We start from the raw sequence: 21,636 nt of genomic DNA on the forward strand, positions 1-21,636 counted from the left end.
ATAGTCACTTTACCCCTACCTACATGTACAAATTACCTCGACTAACCTGTACCCCTGCACATTGACTCCCTACCGGTACCCCCTGTATATAGCCTCGTTATTATTATTTTGTGTTACTTTTTATTTAATTTTTTACTTTAGTTTATTTAGTCTATATTTTCTTAACTCTATTTCTTGAACTGCATTGTTTGTTAAGGACATTTCATGGTAAGGTCTACACCTGTTGTATTCGGCACATGGGACAAATAAAAGTTTATTTTATTTGATACTATTTAGGACTAAGTATGGGTATTCGGACACGGCCTTAGACTTCAGGGGCCAGTTTCCCAGACACAGATTAAGCTTAGTCCTAGACTAAAAAGCATGTTCAATGGAAATTCTTGATTGAAATAGTTTTTTAGTCTAGGACTAGGCTTAATCTGTTTCCCGGAAACCGGCCCTACAACTTTCAAACAGACTGAGCCTAGATAGAGTAAAAGAAAGAAAGAAAGAAAGAAAGAAAGAAAGAAAGAAAGAAAGAAAGAAAGAAAGAAAGAAAGAAAGAAAGAAAGAAAGAAAGAAAGAAAGAAAGAAAGAAAGAAAGAAAGAAAGAAACTGAGATTGAAAGGTAGATAGATTAACAGGAAAGAGATGAGGGTCAAAGCCTTGCCATTCTTTTTGTATTTGTTACGTTTTGTAGCGCCCTCTTCTCCTCCACACCCACCCCTCCAATCCTCTCTTATCCCCTCTTCTCCTCCACACCCACCCCTCCAATCCTCTCTTATCCCCTCTTCTCCTCCACACCCACCCCTCCAATCCTCTCTTATCCCCTCTTCTCCTCCACACCCACCCCTCCAATCCTCTCTTATCCCCTCTTCTCCTCCACACCCACCCCTCCAATCCTCTCTTATCCCCTCTTCTCCTCCACACCCACCCCTCCAATCCTCTCTTATCCCCTCTTCTCCTCCACACCCACCCCTCCAATCCTCTCTTATCCCCTCTTCTCCTCCACACCCACCCCTCCAATCCTCTCTTATCCCCTCTTCTCCTCCACACCCACCCCTCCAATCCTCTCTTATCCCCTCTTCTCCTCCACACCCACCCCTCCAATCCTCTCTTATCCCCTCTTCTCCTCCACACCCACCCCTCCAATCCTCTCTTATCCCCTCTTCTCCTCCACACCCACCCCTCCAATCCTCTCTTATCCCCTCTTTACCTCCACACCCACCCCTCCAATCCTCTCTTATCCCCTCTTCTCCTCCACACCCACCCCTCCAATCCTCTCTTATCCCCTCTTTACCTCTACATCCTCCCCTCCAATCCTCCCTTCCTCCACACCCTCTTCTCATTTTAGTCATTTAGCAGATGCTCTTATCCAGAGCAACTTACAGTGGTGAGTGCATACATTTTAATACTTTTTTGGTACTGGTCCCCCGTGGGAATCGAACCTACAACCCTGCTCTACCAACTGATCTACACGGGACTACCAACTGAGCTACACTTGTCTCCTCTCCTGGGCTGTAAGCAGTGCTGACAGAAGGAGCTCTTTCGGCACTGACATGTCCCTACAAACACAAACACACACAAAAAAAAGCCTATTTATTACTAGTGTAGGGGGTTGCTAGTGCAAGAGGGAAATAGGCCTATATGATGTACAAATGTGTGTGTGTGTGTGTGTGTGTGTGTGTGTGTGTGTGTGTGTGTGTGTGTGTGTGTGTGTGTGTAGGGTTAGGGTTAGGAGCTAGGGTTAGTTTTAGGGTTAGGGTTACGAGCTAGGGTTAGGTTTAGGGTTAAGGTTAGGTTTTTGGGTTAAGGTTAGTGTTAGGGTTAGGGTAAGAGTACGGGTTAGGGTTAGGTTTAGGGTTAAGGTTAGGTTTTTGGGTTAAGGTTAGTGTTAGGGTTAGGGTTAGGGTTAGGGTAAGAGTACGGGTTAGGGTTAGGTTTAGGGTTAAGGTTAGGTTTTTGGGTTACGGTTAGTGTTAGGGTTAGGGTTAGGGTAAGAGTACGGGTTAGGGTTAGGTTTAGGGAAAATAGGATTTTGAATGGGACTGAATTGTGTGTCCCCACAAGGTTAGCTGTACAAGACTGTGTGTGTGTGTGTGTGTGTGTGTGTGTGTGTGTGTGTGTGTGTGTGTGTGTGTGTGTGTGTGTGTGTGTGTGTCTGTTGCATTTTTGCGTTAAACATGGTTGAAGGCAAAAAAAGCTTGCGGTATGCCATCGGTTGTTCCAACTACTGGTTGTTCTGATACACAACTTTAACATTCACTGCCCTTGACATACTCACATCTTACAGACATTTTGTCAGCGCTTTTAAATGTAAGCTGCTAAATAGTTACATTTGAACATTTTGAATACTCAATTATTAAATTGAATACAAAACACCGAATCCAGTACTTGAGTACTCGTGCCCATCCCTAGTGTGTGTGTGTGCACATGCACCTGTGTGTGCGCGTGAGTGCACGTGTGCGAGCGTGTATGTATCAGGATCTGAGTAGCCTACGTGTGTAAATTGAAGGGCCCTCTCTAATGCCATTTTACATGCTTCTCAACTCTCTTGTCATAACTAATCCTTCTCCCAATCCACCCCCCCCACCATCAACCCCCCCACCCCTCCACCCATCACCCCCCACCACCCCCACTCTACTCTTCAAGTTTAATTACATTTCTGTCCACTGTCAAACAGCGTTTTGACAGGCCAATCTTCCTAACCAAATATTTATAAACGTTAAAGCCGACGTGTTGAGAGCTCCCCAGCAGAGAGAGAAGGATGAGGGTGGAGGGGGTTAGATTATGGGATCACCCTGCTCTATACAGAGTTACGGAGTCTATATGACTTCATCAGCTTGTGTGTGTGTGTGTGTGTGTGTGTGTGTGTGTGTGTGCGCGGCCTCAGCTTCCCTATTTAACATGGTTACAGATCCACTTCATTTCTCCCCACACTCTCTAAATCGGGTTAATTCTACAGACTGGAGAGCGATGGAAACACACACACACACACACACACACACACACACACACCACATACCCACACATGCGGTCATGGTAGAAAGGGAGGATTCTGATGGTTGGGAACCATAATCTGACAGAGTGCTATTTAAGACTGTCCCAGTATGTTATGGGTTTTCTTTATCAGTTAAAGTACAGTACAGGGATTCAGACATGGGGTATATGTTTTGGTACTTTGGGTTAGTTATATGGGACTCAGAGACAAGCAGAGACACCACATCATGTCGAGAGAGTGATCGGGGTAATTTGATCATAATATTGTAATATTAGTGTGAGGGATGCTGCAGGTCACCAGCAGTCAGTCACTCTAGATAGATTTCAAATATACTGCATCAGCACACACACACACACACAAACACACACACACACACACACAGGCGCACGCACGCACGCCTCTCCTCCCCTTCTCTCCCTCCCTCCATCCCTCTCCTCCCTCCCCTGCTTTACTCACCTGTCCTGTTGATCTCGATGATCTCCTCCTGGGCCAGAGGGCAGTCCCCTCCCCCCAGGCTTCCTGAGCCCACCATACCCGGCCCGGCGGTGGCCATGGCCAGGGCGTCTGGCTTGCAGTAGTTGGGCGAGCCCGGCATGGTGGGCCGAGGGATGTGCTTGCCCTTCCTCTTGGGCAGCTTCTGCTTGGCCATGGCCAGTGAGTAGTACATGCCAAAGTTGTTGACGATGACGGGAACAGGCATGGCGATGGTCAGTACCCCCGCCAGGGCGCACAGCGCCCCCACCAGCATCCCCGACCACGTCTCGGGGTACATGTCCCCATAGCCCAGAGTGGTCATGGTGACCACGGCCCACCAGAAGCCAATGGGGATGTTCTTGAAGTTTGTGTGTTTGGCGGCCGTAGGATCGTCAGGGTCGGCGCCGATGCGCTCGGCGTAGTAGATCATGGTGGCGAAGATGAGCACTCCGAGGGCGAGGAAGATGATGAGGAGGAGGAACTCGTTGGTACTGGCGCGGAGCGTGTGGCCCAGCACCCGCAGGCCCACGAAGTGACGCGTCAACTTGAAGATACGCAGGATCCGGACGAAGCGCACCACTCGCAGGAAGCCCAACACGTCTTTGGCGGCTTTGGAATCCAGACCACTCAGTGCCACCTCCAGGTAGAAGGGCATGATAGCAATAAAGTCAATGATGTTGAGGGTGCTACTGAAGAACTCCTTCTTGCAGGGGCAGAAGATCACGCGCATCATGACCTCAATGGTGAACCAGATGACGCACGTTCCCTCCACATAGGTGAGCCAGCCGTCGGTCACCACCTCGTAGACTATCTCCTCGCGCGTCACATTGCCCACTGTCACGTTCTCCGTCTTGTTGTAGATGGTGTTGAAGGCCTCGTGCGTCTCCAGGCAGAAGGTGGTGATGGAGATGAGGATGAACAGGAGTGAGAGGAACGCACAGTACTGGAGGAGAGGAGAGAGGTAGAGAGAAGGACAGAGAAAAATGGTTAGGTTCAAGTTTGTTTACTTAGTTGCCTGTTACAGGATTATGTTTCTTGGGCTCATTGAATTCTCACAGAAGCCTAGCCCAAAGGATCACATCGATTTACAGATGAATGTAATTCACATACTGTATCACAGAAAACATGCAGCAACAGAGGTTAACCTAAACTGCTAAAAAACACCAATGGTTTCCACTTTGCATGAATTGATCTGTTTTAGACAGTTTTAGGTCTAAAGCCAACAATTACACAGAAACTCTGATGAACTTCATAGTCCAACTGAACAAACCACATAACAACCATGCAGTCAGGATTGGGGAGTAACGGATTACATGGATTATAAAAAAACTGTGACTGTAATTCGTTATGTTACCAGCAAAGATATCGTAATCAGATTACAGATACTTTTGAAAAACTAGATGATTACTTCTAGGATTACTTTTACATTCAGAAAATAAGTTCTAAAAAATTATTTGACACCTTTCTGTTTTTTCAATGACATTCAAATCAGCATTGAATAAAGGTGCAAATGTAAGTTTGTTCCGCCTGAGCGAGTCTGACCACAAGTCAGAGACCAATATGATGACACACCAAATTAGCTGAAATCACTCCGTTCTGCCTCAAGGACAAGACTCATAAACGTCAACCTGCTTAAGAGGCATTAGAAGAAGACAAACATTTATATTAACAATTGAACATCTTTTGCAAGATAAATCAATGTTAGAGTTTACATTGCTGGCCATCAAGAGATGTTGCATTTTTACTTCATGGGTTGGTTATGTAGGCTTCTTCTAACCCATTGCTTTCTACTACAGATAATAATACGATTAGGCTATATCTTTACATAAAAATTGAACAACAGAGTCTGTCAGATGTTCTGTCATTCCAATTAATTTAATACCCATTGATCTTCAAAAATAGGAAATAGGCCTAACTATGGAAATATAGATTAGCCTAATTGTTTTCACTGAGCTGCTATATTGGTTTAGCCATTAGGGTTAGCAGTGTGGTTAAGGTTAGGGTTATTTAAGGTTAGGGTTAGGCATTAGGGTTAGCAGTGTGGGTTAGGTTTAAATTAAGATTTTATGACTTTGTGGCAAAAACGTATTAGCTACGCTCTTGAATAATGCAACCAAACCATATTACTCTTGAATAATGCAAAAATTCACACGCATGTGCAGACAATTAAATGGTTTATTTTCTCGTTAGTACACGCATTAAATGTAGCTTGCAAGACAATAACACAGCTAACTAGCTAGTACCCCATTCATAGACGGTAACTGATTTATCGCCTATTGACGATAGTATCTTCTGACCAGGGGAGTTTTGTTATGAGGTCCGACGCTTCCTCTAAAAATTAACACGCATCGCTTGCAGTACGGTTTTGGAAACATAAGTAACATATCTTTCATATCAGCGGAAAACATAAAATAATAATAACTTCAATTACTACACACCTTAATAGGGTTAAGGTTCACACACAGCCATATTTCCATGTTACAGCGCATGTTTACGGAAAACAGACGGAAGAAATAGTGGACTACCTGTGCTAATTATTTATCTGCATCTCTGAATACCTGTGTGTAAACGGAAGATGGACACCACAAACGTGTTGTCACTGGAAAATACTGTCTGCTGCAACTGTGTTAAAACCTTTGCATTTGTGAAATTATTTTGATGTGATATGAAAGTAGAGGGATTTATGTTTCTAGAACCGTACCGCAATTGAGATGGAGTGTTAGGCTGTTTTGGCTTCCAGAGCTAATTCCCCTTTAAACAGAACACGTAAGGTCCTTGGCTCCTTTCAGACATTATTGGGCTAGCTAGCTAGTAATGTTAGCATATCAAACATGAACGTTCACCCCTTTCATAGGAATATAAAAGTACATTTTTATTAGTATCATGTAAGTCAACAAAGTTGAGCTTCCCTTTTTTAAAGCTACGGCGACAATTTCAGAATGTAACAGGTTGTTAATGCAATTTCAGGTGAAAACTCCATAAAACTAGTTTCAAATATAATGAAAATGTCTGTACATTTCAGCTGTTTCAAAAACATTGCTCTGCTATTAGTATTTTTCCTGTATGAATGTTGGGCTCAAGGAGTCAATTCTGTTTACACTCCCCTGCTTAGAGGGGGGCAAATGTCGGACGAGTGTCGTGCGTGACCTCCGGAGGTAGCATTCGAGACGTGAGAAATACGCAAGTTCACATTACAGTAATGTCTCTCGAGAATAGATACCTCTAGAATCTCTCTGAATTCTCCTTAATTCTCTTCAATGAGAATAGACCCATAGCTTTGGCCTATCAGCTGACAGTGAATGTAAATAAACATTCGCTGAAAGCTAAATTAATGTTCTCTGATAGGTAGCTATATACAGTGAAGGGTGGCTGTGCTGTGCTGCGTTTTGGGTCATTGCAGTGGTACCGTAGTGTGCATTCAGACCTGTGCTTCTGATAATATACGGAAGATAGGTGGCGCCAGAGACCACGAACAACAGACCAAAAATACACACCAGAGAGAGAGAGAGAGAGGGGGGGAGGGAGGGATGCAGCTAATACAGTATGAGCATACTGAATGCTGCAATCTCATTGACACTGCACTGAGACAGAAAGAGAGAAGGAGAGAGAGAAAGAGCTGGGGGAAAAGAGAGGCGGAGGTAGAAAACAGTGAGAGAGGGGGGTTCAAGATGGAGAGTGACTGTACAGTAGAGACAGAGAGAGGTGGAAAGAGGAAGAGGGAGATGAATAGAGAGCGAGGGAGAGAAAGAGAGGGAGAGGGAGAGAAAGAGAGAGAGAGAGAGATGGGGGTTAGTGAGTTACGACGCTGTGGGCAATACGCGGCCACCATTATGAAAACAGAGATGTCATGTTCGCTCTCACATAGATAAATGTCTATCGATTGAGCCGGCGTGCCTGTTTAAAGCACCAGGCCTTTTCTCCTATCGGCCCCTCTGGATCAATAGTATCTGTTCATCTCAGGCACACGGAACCTCACTCTCTCTCACACAACCGACCTAAACCCAACCTAACCCGACCCAACCCAGCTTCAACTCAACCCAACCCAACCCAACATAACCCAACCTCAACACAACCTAACCCAACCTCAATCCAGCTTCAACTCAACATAACCCAACTTCAGGCCAGCCTCAACCAAACCTAACCGTGTTCTCTTTTTGGTCTCGCTCCTTCTGCTGTGACTGTGCACCTTCCAATTTACACACAAACACCAAACTCCTCCCCCTGCCACTGAGAACAACAAATAGGGAAAATCACTTCTTCCTCTCTGACAACATGCGGTTTCAACTCGCCATTTGCATTTGTGGTTTGGTCCAACAGAATTGCTCATATGGACACCGAAACACATTGAGACATTATTTTAAAGTAATAGAGGAAAACTTAAAAGATGCACTATGCAGAAATCGCTCCGCCATTTCCTGGTTGCTAAAACTCTAATAGTTCGCCTAATTTCAGTTTATGTGACAAAACAAGCAAGTATAGTGTAGAGAATCATTGTACCATCATTAACAATTTTTGGGGTATTTTAAGCTGTTTGAAGCTGGTGTACAAAACCAAAAGTAAAAGACGCAAACACCAAAACATAAGAACAAAGTGGACAGGCTAGCATGCTGTTCAAACAGTAGGAGATGGACAGAAGGGTGTGTTCATAACAATTCAACTGTTCTACCTTGTTAGTTAGCAAATAGATCCAAGTTGGCTAGACTTTAAATATAAAGATTAGCTGGCTACTCACTAGCACATGGGCTTGTACTTCAGAGATTGTTTATGAGACCTGTGTTAATTTTCTATAATGCCTGCTACAAGAAGTTGATCATTATTAGTGAATGTGCATTATGAATGGTTCTGGTAAAATGTGTAACAAAAAGGGCATTTTCATAGACAGTTAAACTATTTTGATAAAATAATTACATTATTAGTGCGTCTTATTATTGTGGCCTAGGTCGCCAAGGTATAATTTCACAAGCCCTGAATTCATTAAATTGTTGCTGACTGTTCCAAATGCAGTGTATTTTACCTTTAATTGTACAACAAAGCTTATTTAGAGAAAACATTTTTAAAAAATCAAGATACATATTGTGAAGTTTGAAAGAAATCGAGGTATGATTTTTAGGCCATATCGCCCAGCCTCTCTTTCTCTACCTCTCCCTCTGCCTCTCTGCCTCTCTCTGCATCTCTGCCTCTCTTTCTGCCTCTCTCTGCCTCTCTTTCACTGACCCTCTGTCTCTGCCCCTCTTTCTCTCTGCCTCTCTTTCTCTGTCCCTGCCACCCAATGAATTCCCTTTATGTAACACGTCATTACAGTCACTTATATACGTGTGTGTGTGGTGCTGCTGCTGTTTTCCCCCTCTGCAGCGTTCCCCTCCCCTCCTCTCTGTTCCCTCGCTATCCTCTTCCTCCTCCCCTTTCTTTCTCACAGAAATCTCTCTCTCTCTCTCTCTCTCTCGATCTTTAGCTCTCCCATACCTCCACACTCCTCCTCCTCCTCCGTCTCTCTCTCTCTTTCTCCCTTTCCCTCTCTCTCTGGTCTATGCAGTAAGCTGCCTGAATGTATCGGGGTCCTTCCAGAGCCCTGGCTGCAGAGTAGCAGTCGTCTTGCAAAATGCCTGCTCAGATCTCAGTATAGAGAGAAACATGTATATCCAGATAGGGAGCTTGCATTTCATATTATGCAAATTTTAAACATACAGGCACGCATGCACACGCATCCCTCTAATTTCCAAAAATACAAAAACCTACACACACTCAACCGACATTGGCTCCAGTGTATATATACCTTTATTACAGTACATTATATTATAGATGTCTTTGAGGATGCGTCTCAAATAGCAGCAGTCGGGTCAATCTTCTCATGACAGATTAATTTTAAAAAACACAGCCCAAATGAGTGGTCTGGATGCTCCTGGGAGAACTGCTTAATTCCCCCAGCCTATTAACATGAACTCATTTAACAAGCCTCATCTCATCTCACTGTGGCCTGGAAACGCTGATGATGAGGAGACCCGTTTCTGTGCCGACTAGAGACACCGCCGCCCATCGCCTGTGATGTCACCTGCCTCGCCATCCTGAAGCACTCAAGCTCCACTTTTGGGGACACTTTTGGGGACACAGGAGAGAACCCTGTAGGTTAATTCATCACATCACGTCTTAACGCATATTAAAGCTCCCTAGGGAGTTCCTGAGATGATACAGTATGGCTGTGTCCCAAATGGCACTCTATTCTCTAGATAGTGCACTACTGTTGACCAGGACCCATAAGGCTCTGGTCAAAAGTAGTGCACCATGTAGGGGAATAGGGTGCAGGGTCCTGGTCAAAGGTAGTGCACTATATAGGGAATAGGGTGCCATTTGGGACCCGGTCAGACTAACAACACACCTACTGATGGAGATGGACTGGCAGACAGCCCCTCTGGTAGAGGTCAAATCAAAGGGATGGCCAAATCTCTACCTCCACCCTTCTCCTGAAGTGTATGTGTTTAACAATGGTGGAAACTCTCCTCCAGCCAATGCTTACACCAATCCAATGCTTTTAAATGCATGCAGGGAAGTGTGCAAGTGCACACTTTAGGGAGAAGGGTGGAGAATGGGGATGCATGGGCCCTGCTTAAAATGTGTGCACTACATAGAGAATAGGGTTCCATTTCAGACACAGCCCTGGTCTACCTGACCAGATGTAAACGTGACAGTGACAGTGACGAGGGTAGTGCTGTGAGGAGAACACTCAGTAGTTGGTTTTCAGTCACACTGAGGCAATGGGGTTGTCTTGAAGGCTATATTGTTCTGAGCTCTAACACACACACACACACACACACACACACACACACACACACACACACACACACACACAGACAGACCCAGACACACACAGACAGACCCAGACACACACACACACACACACACACACATACACATACACACAGACAGACCCAGACACACACACAGACCTCTTCTGTTTCCAAATCAGAATACAGAGCACATCGCCATACAAACAGCCCACTATGACACAAAGACATATCATAATATGACTTCCGAAACAGTGCTATAGTACTACACACATAGCATTATGAATGATGATCTGAGCATCAACACTGCAATGGTCTGAGGACATCTTTAAACACTGCACCAATATGAAAACCCTCGACATTGCAGTAGAGTAGAGGAGGAGGGGGGAAGAGAACAGAGAGAGGAGAGAGGTAGAGGGAGAGAGATGAGGGGGAGAAAAAGAGAGGTGGGGTGAGGAGGAGGAGGGATAGAGAGAGAGAAGGGGAAAGAAGGGGGGAGGAAGAGACTATGAGAGAGATCGAGAGGGGGAGAGAGAGAGAGAGAGAGAGAGGGGGGGGGGGTACTGTGAGAGAGAGAAAGAGAGAGAGAGAGAAAAAGAAAGAGAGGGGGACAGAGAGCAAAAGATAGAGCAAGAGAGAAGTAGAGGGAAATGACTGGACTGATGTCTAAGAGAGAGTAGGAATTAAATTAAAACATAGGATGAAGGCGGCACTGATGAATAAATGATTGTTTTCATAAATAAGTGATTATTTACAGTGCTTAAGTTTTATAAATGAACGTGTGATATCAGTAGATCTGTCTGCCTGGAAAAGTGACCAGCAGGAATACTTAAGAATTAGAAATTACATTTGAAAGGTCTTAGGTTTGTCAATGGACATTACATTTACATTTTAGTCATTTAGCAGACGCTCTTATCCAGAGCGACTTACAGTTAGTGCATACATTATTTTTATTTTTTCATACCCACTGTGGGAATCGAACCCACAACCCTGGCGTTGCAAACGCCGTGCTCTATCAACTGAGCTACATCCCTGCTGGCCATTCCCTCCCCTACCCTGGACAACGCTGGGCCAATTGCGCGCCGCCCCATGGGTCTCCCGGGACACGGGGGTTTCTAAACAGTTATTGATTTTAATAATGTTAAAATCACTATTAACTGCTCAGAAAGACCTTATCGGAAATATATTATCATTGCAGGAGAGGTGAGACAGCTAGGAGTATTTGGAAAGACAATGTGATCCTTTCTAAGACCCCTTATCAGGTTTGGGCGGTATCCAGATTGCCATACCCTCATACCACATGAGGCTGCTGAGGGGAGAATGGCTCATAATAATGGCCGGAACGGAGCAAATGGAATGGCATCAAGCACCTGGAGACCATGTGTTTGATGTCTTTGATACCATTCCACCATTCTTCCCAACCTCCTGTGCTTCACACCAACCTTGCACCATCGCATTGCAAACATTTTATACAGTCTCTGACAAAACTATTTGCAGGACAGACATCCCAGCCCATAAATTTATAAAATTAACTCAAAAATGCTACTCACAGTTTGCCGCACACACAAAACAAATATTAGACAGCAAGGCTCTTGTTTCAGGAGGGGATTATCAAGAGAAGCTTGATTTTGCAAGGAGCTCACCACTTATCTAGATAACTGGCTACTAAATTAGCAAACCAAATGCACAACTGCAGAGCATTTAGCACATTTTAGACAATTAACTTAATAGTTATACGATACTGTATCTAGCTGCCAAACATTTAGTTGTGAATTCCATACTGTAACTAGATCACCTGGCGTTTACTGCACAACAGTGATTGACTCACAAGGCTCCGGTCTCTCGTCGTTGTGTGCTTGTAAACAACACCATGTGACTGGGGACTACCGGTAAGCTTCATAATGGAAAATAATGTGACAGGTGAAATGAAGAACGCAATGTGCTTTATCTCCTAACGTATTGCACATGTTGACCGCAGGCATTTACTTAAAAAGTAGCTACAAATATTCAAATGTATTTAAAAAAACTTCAAAGAAATAGTTTCAACGGTATTGACAGTATTGAAAAAAACATCTGTGGCTGTTTCCAAATACCCCGGTATTTGTTATATACGGTATACCACCCAAGCCTACCCCCAATGTCTAATTTGACCAACTTTCTTACCTAAACTATTTATAATCTAAATCTGGAACAAGCACAGGCTTCATCATCATCATCATCATCCCCATAGCTCTCTCTGTTTTGCCCTCCCTCCCTCTCTCCGTCTCGCTCTCTCTCTACTCTCTCAAAGTTAATCTCTCGCTCTGTTTTCTCTCCTCTCCTCTCCCCTCCAATCTAGCCCTCTCCCTCACTCACCGCTCACTCAAGTCAAAGTGACCTAATTTTCATTAATGCCTCCTCAATCTCACAGCTCTCCTATAGCTTCCTCTCCTCTTCTCTTCCTCTCATATCCTTCTCTTCCTCTCCTCCTCTTCTCTTCCTCTCATATCCTTCTCTTCCTCTCATATCCTTCTCTTCCTCTCCTCTTCTTCTCTTCCTCTCCTCCTCTTCTCTTCCTCTCATATCCTTCTCTTCTCTTCCTCTCATATCCTTCTCTTCCTCTCCTCCTCTTCTCTTCCTCTCATATCCTTCTCTTCCTCTCCTCTTCTTCTCTTCCTCTCCTCTTCTCTTCCTCTCATATCCTTCTCTTCCTCTCCTCTTCTTCTCTTCCTCTCCTCCTCTTCTCTTCCTCTCATATCCTTCTCTTCTCTTCCTCTCATATCCTTCTCTTCCTCTCCTCCTCTTCTCTTCCTCTCATATCCTTCTCTTCCTCTCCTCCTCTTCTCTTCCTCTCATATCCTTCTCTTCCTCTCCTCTTCTTCTCTTCCTCTCCTCCTCTTCTCTTCCTCTCATATCCTTCTCTTCCTCTCCTCTCCTTCTCTTCCTCTGCTCTTATCTTCCTCACACTGATTTTCCTTTCTGTTTTGCCATCTCTGGCGCACTTTAATTGAACAACTTCATAAAACCTTTATAAGCCTCCATAGATGCTTCACAAATCATTTATAAGAAAAGGTCATGAGCTCCAAAGTTGTTTGTTTAAAGTAGGACGGCCATCTCTTCCTCTGTCTCTTTTCATTGTTCTCTCGTCCCTCGTCATGGTAACTCTGCCTCTCCTTTTGATCTCTTAGTGCTTCCACCTTGTTTTCCTCCTCTTTCTTTCTGTATTTCTCCTCTCATTTCTCCCTCTATCCTCTCTAACCCTTCCATTGTTTAGTTTGAATAATACATGCGCTTGGAAACAGTTCGCTGACATGCACACTGGCCATTAGGCAAACTTGTGTTCACCCCTCAAAAATGCCTTTTAACAAAAATACAAGCCTTTATGGCTACTTGGAAGCAACTAAGTGGTCTCAGGATCAAGAAGTTCATACACACAAACACACACACACACACACACACACACACACACACACACACACACAGGTCTGCTTGTGCACAAAAGAAGACATACAAGTGGATATTAACAACATTCTCATGAATGGTCTCTCAGTTAATAACTTCAGTGTACTGAAAAAAGGGGGGTGAGAGAGAAAGAGAGATAGTGAAAGAGAGAGTGGGAAAAAGAAAGAGAGAAGGACTGAGAGAGAGCGCGTGAACGAGAGGGGGAGACAGAAAAATAGGCAGAGAGTGAAAGAGGGAGAGAGAGAAAGATAGACGAGAGAGAGATACAGGATAAAGGAAAAGAAAGGCGGCAGGAAAGGAGGTTGTGATGAGAGAAGGGTAGGAGAGGAGAAGAAGAAGAGGTAGTGAGGTGTAAAGGGAGAGAGAAAGAGAGCTTGGGACAGCAGATCACAACAGACTATTAGCATCAATTAGGCTGTATGGAGACGAGCCCCGCTCACAAGTCATCACAGTCAGATCATACAGCACAGCAGAGCACAGCACTGACCTAACATCACTGACGGGGGAGGGAAACCGAGAGCGAGACATAGAGAGAGAGAGAGAGAGAGAGAGAGAGAGAGAGAGAGAGAGAGAGAGAGAGAGAGAGAGAGAGAGAGAGAGAGAGAGAGAGCGAGAGAGAGAGAGAGAGGGAGAGCGAGAGAGCGAGAGAGAGGGATCAGGTTAGACTAGAGAGAGAAAGTCAAGAGAGGTAGCAAGAGAGACGCAGGGTTTAAGTGCACCCTAACCATGTGAATGCTGGTAATCTAGGGTGCACTGTCATATAGAAGGGTGTTCCATTAAACTAAACTCATCACTTACTGAATGTGAACAGCTCTAGAGACCATCTAGCTATCTATTTATACTGGTACTTTATGATTACTTTATTTGTCAGTTGTACACAAGTTCCAACCGAAATTTGACTTCTGCTTTATCCCAACCCCTCCAAAACTACATGTCATTGTAGTTGGCTGAAGTGTCCCAAATGAAGAGTTTTGACTAGCCGCTGACTGGTCACTAACACTCCAGTACACCGTGGTACAGAGGAGCAGAAAACTTTGCTCTCTATGTAAACAAAGAAAGAACATGGGCTTAATATTGCAGTTATATAAATATTGCAGTACAATACAACACATGGGCTAGCCCAGAGCCTGAATACAGGGAGAAGAGGTGTGGAGAGGGAGGAGGAATGAGGGCCTGATGTGTGTGTGTGTGTGTGTGTGTGTGTGCACATCTAAACACGTGTGCAGAAGTTATTCTTATAATTGAACAGAAACAGCAAGAGACTTACAAACACTGCCCTCTATCTGTGTGTGGCGGGACTAGTCCTCTCATTTTCCTACGGTGGTACTGTAGTGTGGGGTGCATAGGAGGCATCTCTCTCTCTCTCTCTCTCTCTCTCTCTCTCTCTCTCTCTCTCTCTCTCTCTCTCTCTCTCTCTCTCTCTCTCTCTCTCTCTCTCTCTCGCCATCCCTTTTTTCAGTGTGTCGTGCATTAGCACTGCGCTCTATTCATATCCCAGACCTTAGACAGCTCCAGAGCTGTGGAGGGGCTCTCCAGAGTGGTAGCACTGAGTCAGAGAGAGAGAGAGAGAGAGAGAGAGAGAGAGAGAGAGAGAGAGTGACTAGAGTTGCTACCTAAAACAACCCAGCCTGCTAAACACTAATGCACTGCACCACCTCCTCCTGTCTGAATAGACAACATAACACGCAACTACAGTTCATGAGCAAGAAGTGGAGGCAGGGTAAAACAAACACACACATGCACACAAGCGCGGAAAGTCATAATGTGAAGAGACGCAGTACACTCTTAGAATAAAGGGTTCCGAAAGGGTTCTTCACCTGTCCCCATAGGAGAACCCTTTTTGGTTCCAGGTAGAATCATTTTGGGTTCCATGTAGAACCCTCTGTGGAAAGGGTTCTAAATGGAATCCAAAACGGTTCTAATTGGAACCAAAAGGGTTCTACCTGGAACCAACAAGGGTTCTTCAAAAGGTTTTCCTATAGGGATAGCCAAAGAACCCTTTTAAGTTCTAGATAGCACTTTTTTTCCCTAAGAGTGTAGAGACAAAACAGACAAAAATTGAACCAATCATAATGCACACACACAAAACACACACACCTTGACCCAACCCAACAGCCGGTGTGCAATTGAGGCCAAAGCATAAAACATAGAGCATAGACTAGAGGACAGAGGACAGCCAGGCCCAGGCAGGGCACAGCATTTATTGACACCTCATGGGGAATAACTGATACAAATGTTAAGAGAAGCTATTTGTAGTCAGGTCACCTCCATGACGCTCCAGTCAGCCTCACCCCACTGTAAGGACACGGTCATGACATCAGCTCCTTTTGAACTGGGGAGGGGACACTGACATTCTGTGCATTAGACCCACTACAGTTCATATTCTGCTGAATCATTTTAGGCTATAAGTATGATGTAATATACTGTAACCCAAACCTGGTCAATACTACTATATACTATTAGCACTATACACCGAGTGTACAAACATTAGGAACACCTTCCTAATATTGAGTTGCACCCCCTTTTGCCCTCACGACAGCCTGAATTATTCGGAGCATGGACTCTACAAGGTGTTGAAAGCGTTCCACAGGGATGCTGGCCCATGTTGACTCCAATGCTTCCCACAGTTGTGTCAAGTTGGCCGGATGTCCTTTGAGTGGTGGACCATTCTTGATACACACGAGAAACGGTTGAGCGTGAAAAACCCAGCAGCGTTGCAGTTCTTGACACACTCAAACTGGTGCGCCTGGCACCTACTAAACATACCCGTTCAAGGGCACTTAAAACTTTTGTCTTGCCCATTCACCCTCTGAATGGCACACATACACAATCCATGTCTCTATCTCAAGGCTTAAAAATCATTCTTTAACCAGTCTCCTCCCCTTCATCTACACTGATTTGAAGTGGATTTAACAAGTGACATCAATAAGGTATCATAACTTTCACCTGGTCAGTCTATGTCATAGAAAGAGCAGTTCCTAATGTTTTGTACACTCAGTGTATACTACCACTATATGCTACTACTACTATTATATACCATCAAAATGCCCTTGGTCATTTTTACAGACATTTAAAGTCATACAATTCAAAACAGACAAGAGTGCTGTGATTGCCTCTTCCCAGTATGGGCGTCTCAAGGGTGGGATCAAATGAAGAACTAATAGCAGCAGTCTGGGCAGATTTGAATTTCTGAATTGTAATTGTTAGAAAGCATTGAGTATGATAATAATAATAATAATATGCCATTTAGCAGACGCTTTTATCCAAAGCGACTTACAGTCATGCGTGCATACATTTTTGTGTATGGGTGGTCCCGGGGATCGAACCCACTACCTTGGCGTTACAAGCGCCGTGCTCTACCAGCTGAGCTACAGAGGATGATGGCCTTTAAAGGCCCAGTGTAGACAAAATTCAGTTTTCCTGTGTTTCGTATCATATTGCATGATAACAGCTGATGAAACTAACACTGTAAAGGTCTGAATAAATTTGATCAGTGTTATTTCCTGATAGTTACTGATTGAAAATACAATCTACACAAGACCTTCTAATCAGCAGGTTTGCATGGGCGGGAGTTTCGGCTTTCCATGGTGACATCACCATGTGGTAAGTTGGTTAATAGACCAATAACAAAGAGAGTTCCAAACCTCTCTGCCAATAACAGCTTGTTTTCAGTTTTCCCCTCCCTACTCAGACCACTCCCAGACAGTCCTAGCACAATTCTTGCTTGAGAAATAGTTTTTTTCTTAAATTATGGCAATCTATTACAGTAAGATACTTAAATTGTTACCCAGAAATGATTTGATATAAAAACGGCTGCATTCGGCCTTTACCTGACAGAGAGGCTTCTGACAGGGAGAAGTTTACCTCTGGTTTTGAACAGACTTCCAAAACCTTCCACTGAGCTCGCGAATAACAGCTCAATTGGAGGGAAAACTGCCATTACGCTACAGTAGCCTTGTCACGCCCTGACTCAGGGGACTCTTATTTGTTGAGTCAGGGTGTGATTTTCTATGTGGTGTATATCTATGTTTATATTCTAGTATGTGTATTTCTATGTTGGCCGGTGTGGTTCCCAATCAGAGGCAGCTGTCGCTCGTTGTCTCTGATTAGGGACCATACTTAGGCAGCCTATGGGCTCTAATGAGTTGTGGGATCTTGTTCCGTGTGAGGTATGTTGTTTGTGTACCTTGGACTTCACGTTTCGTTTAGTTTGTTGTTTTGTCGTTGTTTATTCGGTTCAAATAAACATGTATGCATATCACGCTGCGCCTTGGTCTGACCCGTCTATGAACGAACGAGACAGAAGATCCCACCAAACACGGACCAAGCAGCGTGCCCAGGCGGAGAGAGTAGCCATGTCACAGGTGGGCAATTGGTGGTCATGGGAGGAGATATTTGCGGGGAAAGGGCCATGGGCGAAGGTAGATGCCCAGGCAGGAGAGGAGCAACGGCAACACAGAGGACGCCGGTCGAGGAAGAAGACCGAGAGACAGCCCCAAGAAAACAATTTGGGGGGGCTAAAAGGGTGGTTGGCGGAGCCTAGTGTTAGAGCAGAGCCAACTCCCCATACTCACGCGAGGAAGCGTGTGACTGGGCAGGCTCCGTGTTATGCGGAGCTACGTACTGTGTCGCCAGTGTGCCGGCACAGTCCTGTACGTCCTGTGCTATCACCACGCACGTGCCGTGCGAAGATGGGCATCCAGCCAGGACGGGGTGTGCCGGCTCAACGCTCCTGGTCTCCAGTACGCCTCCTCTGTCCCGCATATCCTGCGCCGGTTCTATGTACTGTATCGCCAGTGCGCGTGCACAGCCCTGTGCGTCCTGTGCTAATGCCTCACACATACTGTGCGGAAGTAGGCATCCAGCCAGGACGGGTTGTGCCAGCTCTCCGCTTCAGACCTCCAGTCCGCCTCCACAGTCCGGTACGGCCCGTTTCTGCTCCTCGCACCAAGCCAGTGGTGCGCGTCGCCAGCCCGGTCCGGCCTGTTCCTGCTCCTCGCACCAAACCAGTGGTGCGTGTTCCCAGCCCGGCCCGGCCTGTTCCTGCTCCTCGCACCAAGCCATTGGTGCGCGTCGCCAGCCGGCCCGGCCTGTTCCTGCTCCTCGCACCAAACCAGTGGTGCGTGTTCCCAGCCCGGCCCGGCCTGTTCCTGCTCCTCGCACCAAGCCATTGGTGCGCGTCGCCAGCCGGCCCGGCCTGTTCCTGCTCCTCGCACCAAACCAGTGGTGCGTGTTCCCAGCCCGGCCCGGCCTGTTCCTGCTCCTCGCACCAAGCCAGTGGTGCGCGTCGCCAGCCCAGCCCGGCCTGTTCCTGCTCCTCGCACCAAACCAGTGGTGCGTGTTCCCAGCCCGGCCCGGCCTGTTCCTTCTCCTCGCACCAAGCCAGTGATGCGCATCGCCAGCCCGGCCCGGCCTGTTCCTGCTCCTCGCACCAAGCCAGTGGTGCGCGTCGCCAGCCCGGCCCGGCCTGTTCCTGCTCCTCGCACCAAACCAGTGGTGCGCGTCGCCAGCCCGGCCCGGCCTGTTCCTGCTCCTCGCACCAAGCCAGTGGTGCATGTTCCTAGTCCGGTTCGGCCCGTGCCTGCTCCTCGCACCAGACCAGTGGTGAGTGTGTCCAGTCCGGCACGGCCCGTGCCCGTTCCACCGGTGCCTGGTCCAGAGCCAGAGCAGTCCGCTCCACCGGTGCCTGATCCAGCTCCGGTCAGCTGCTCCACTCCGGAGCCAGAGTAGTCCGCTCCACCGGTGCCTGATCCAGCTCCGGTCAGCTGCTCCACTCCGGAGCCAGAGCAGTCCACTCCACCGGTGTCAAGTCCAGCTCCGGTCAGCGGCTCCACTCCGGAGCCAGAGCAGTCCGCTCCACCGGTGCCTGATCCAGCTCCGGTCAGCGGCTCCACTCCGGAGCCAGAGCAGTCCGCTCCACCGGGGTCCAGTCCAGATCCGGTCAGCGGCTCCACTCCGGAGCCAGAGCAGTCCGCTCCACCGGTGCCGAGTCCAGCTTCGGTCAGCGGCTCCAGTCCAGACCCAGACGTCAGCCCCTCTCCAGGTTCGGGGTCTCCCACACCAGGGTCCAGACAGGGCTTGGAGTATAGTGGGAGGAAGGAGAGGGGAAGCAGCGCGCCGAGGTCCAGACCAGACCATGGGCGCAACAGGGAGGCGGAGAATAGGTGGTTGTCACGCCCGGAGCCGGATCCGTGGAATGCCCACCCGGCCCCTATCCTGTTAAGTAAAGGTTGTGCAGTCGGAGTCCGCACCTTTGGGGGGGGTACTGTCACGCCCTGACTCTTATTTGTTGAGTCAGGGTGTGATTTTCTATGTTTATATTCTAGTATGTGTATTTCTATGTTGGCCTGTGTGGTTCCCAATCAGAGGCAGCTGTCGCTCGTTGTCTCTGATTGGGGACCATACTTAGGCAGGCTATGGGCACTATTGAGTTGTGGGATCTTGTTCCGTGTAAGGTATGTTGTTGGTGTCTACCTTAGGACTTCACGTTTCGTTAGTTTGTTGTTTTGTCGTTGTTTATTCGGTCCAAATAAACATGTATGCATATCACGCTGCGCCTTGGTCTGACCCGTCCTTCAACGAACGTGACAAGCCTATATAGGCCTATATGGTCAAATGGAGGCTGGTGAGGGGAGGACAGCTCATAGTAATGGCTTGAATGGAATGAATGGAATGGTATCAATCACATGGAATCTAGAAATTATATGAGCCCATCCTGCGATTTAAAGTGCCACCAGCCACCACTGAAGCGGTCTATACTTCCACATTCACACCAGTCATATGACAAGGGTTCCCTTCCAACAGCGCAAAATCCGGATTTTTTTTTTCTGTTAGCTACACATCCATCCTTCAAAACCTCAGAGGGACAAGTAAATATTAAAGCAGAAGAAAGACCTACAACCACCACTAGCACTCAAATTTTAATTGCTTTGGGCCATAAGCAGCGCGTAAGCGGGATCGCTGCACTGAATCAGCACGTCAAAAATCAATAGGATCATTTGGATGAAAAACAAAGAGTGGTGGAGAAGTCTTTAATTATTAATCAATAGATTAAAGCCATCAACTAAAAGCATCCTATTCCATCGATCATAGAGGACAAAAACAGAAAACACAGGGTTTATTGGGGGGAAAGTCATATTTTCTGCTCATTTAATCTACTAAGCAAGCTTGTTTGTATCTCTAAAAGATTGAGAGGGAGGGAGGGAGGGAGAGGGACAGAGGGAGGGGGAGAGGGACAGGAGGAGGAGGGGGAGCACTCTAGCTTCACGCTAATATATTGCCTTGAGCGCTTTGCCTCTCTCTCTCTCTCTCTCCCCCCGTCTCTCGCTCTCTCCATCTCTCTCTCTCTCTCTTTACTGCACCATAATGACACGGACCAATGGATACCCAAGGTGGAACAGGGAGGGAGGAGAGGCAGGAGAGGGAAATGAGAGAGAGAGAGAAGCAGTGGCATAGTCAGGGCTATAGCACAGAGAGCATCCATCCGTACAGTAGCTACAGTACATAGAAGTGCAAACACCCCCAAGCCACGGTGCAAACCTGCATAATGTGTGCGTATGTGTGAACGTGCGTGTGTGTGTTGTGTCTGAGGATATTGATAGCGGCTAACAAAAGGAACATTAGAGTAACTATTCTAAAACAGAGGAAGAGGGGGAGAAGAAAAGGAAAGAATGAGATGAAAGGAGAAGAGAGGCAGGATGTGGATCGGAGAAGAGGAGGCAAAAAGGAAAGGAGAGAGAGAATGAAAATGTGCTCACTCCAGCTCTGCTAGTGGTTAGAGATTGGTGCAATGCTATGTACAAGGCAGAGGTTGGCCTAATACAATGACTGTTACTGCTCTGAACGGCAAGAACAGCCACCTGCCAAATGCTGCTCCGGGCTTCTACACAACACAGCCATAACCAAAAGGAAGCGCTGCCAGAAAGAGTTCGCTAAAGGTCTTTAGAGCTGCATGAATGGAGA

The 21,636-nt window shown here is 46.4% G+C and overlaps 1 protein-coding gene across 5 annotated transcripts in view; it reads right to left on the bottom strand.

Moving 5' to 3' along the window:
* Window positions 1-21,636, bottom strand: part of LOC121569776 (potassium voltage-gated channel subfamily C member 1-like) — an 85,117-nt gene that overhangs the window by 37,224 nt on the left and 26,257 nt on the right. For all 5 annotated transcript variants that reach the window (XM_045221320.1, XM_045221319.1, XM_045221317.1 and 2 more), the window contains exon 2: window positions 3,437-4,397. In XM_045221320.1, coding sequence (XP_045077255.1) covers window positions 3,437-4,397 — 961 coding nt within the window. The remainder of the gene's footprint in view (window positions 1-3,436; window positions 4,398-21,636) is intronic.

The sequence above is a fragment of the Coregonus clupeaformis genome, chromosome 7 (genome assembly GCF_020615455.1).
Source record: "Coregonus clupeaformis isolate EN_2021a chromosome 7, ASM2061545v1, whole genome shotgun sequence".
NCBI classification, from domain to species: Eukaryota; Metazoa; Chordata; class Actinopteri; order Salmoniformes; family Salmonidae; genus Coregonus; species Coregonus clupeaformis.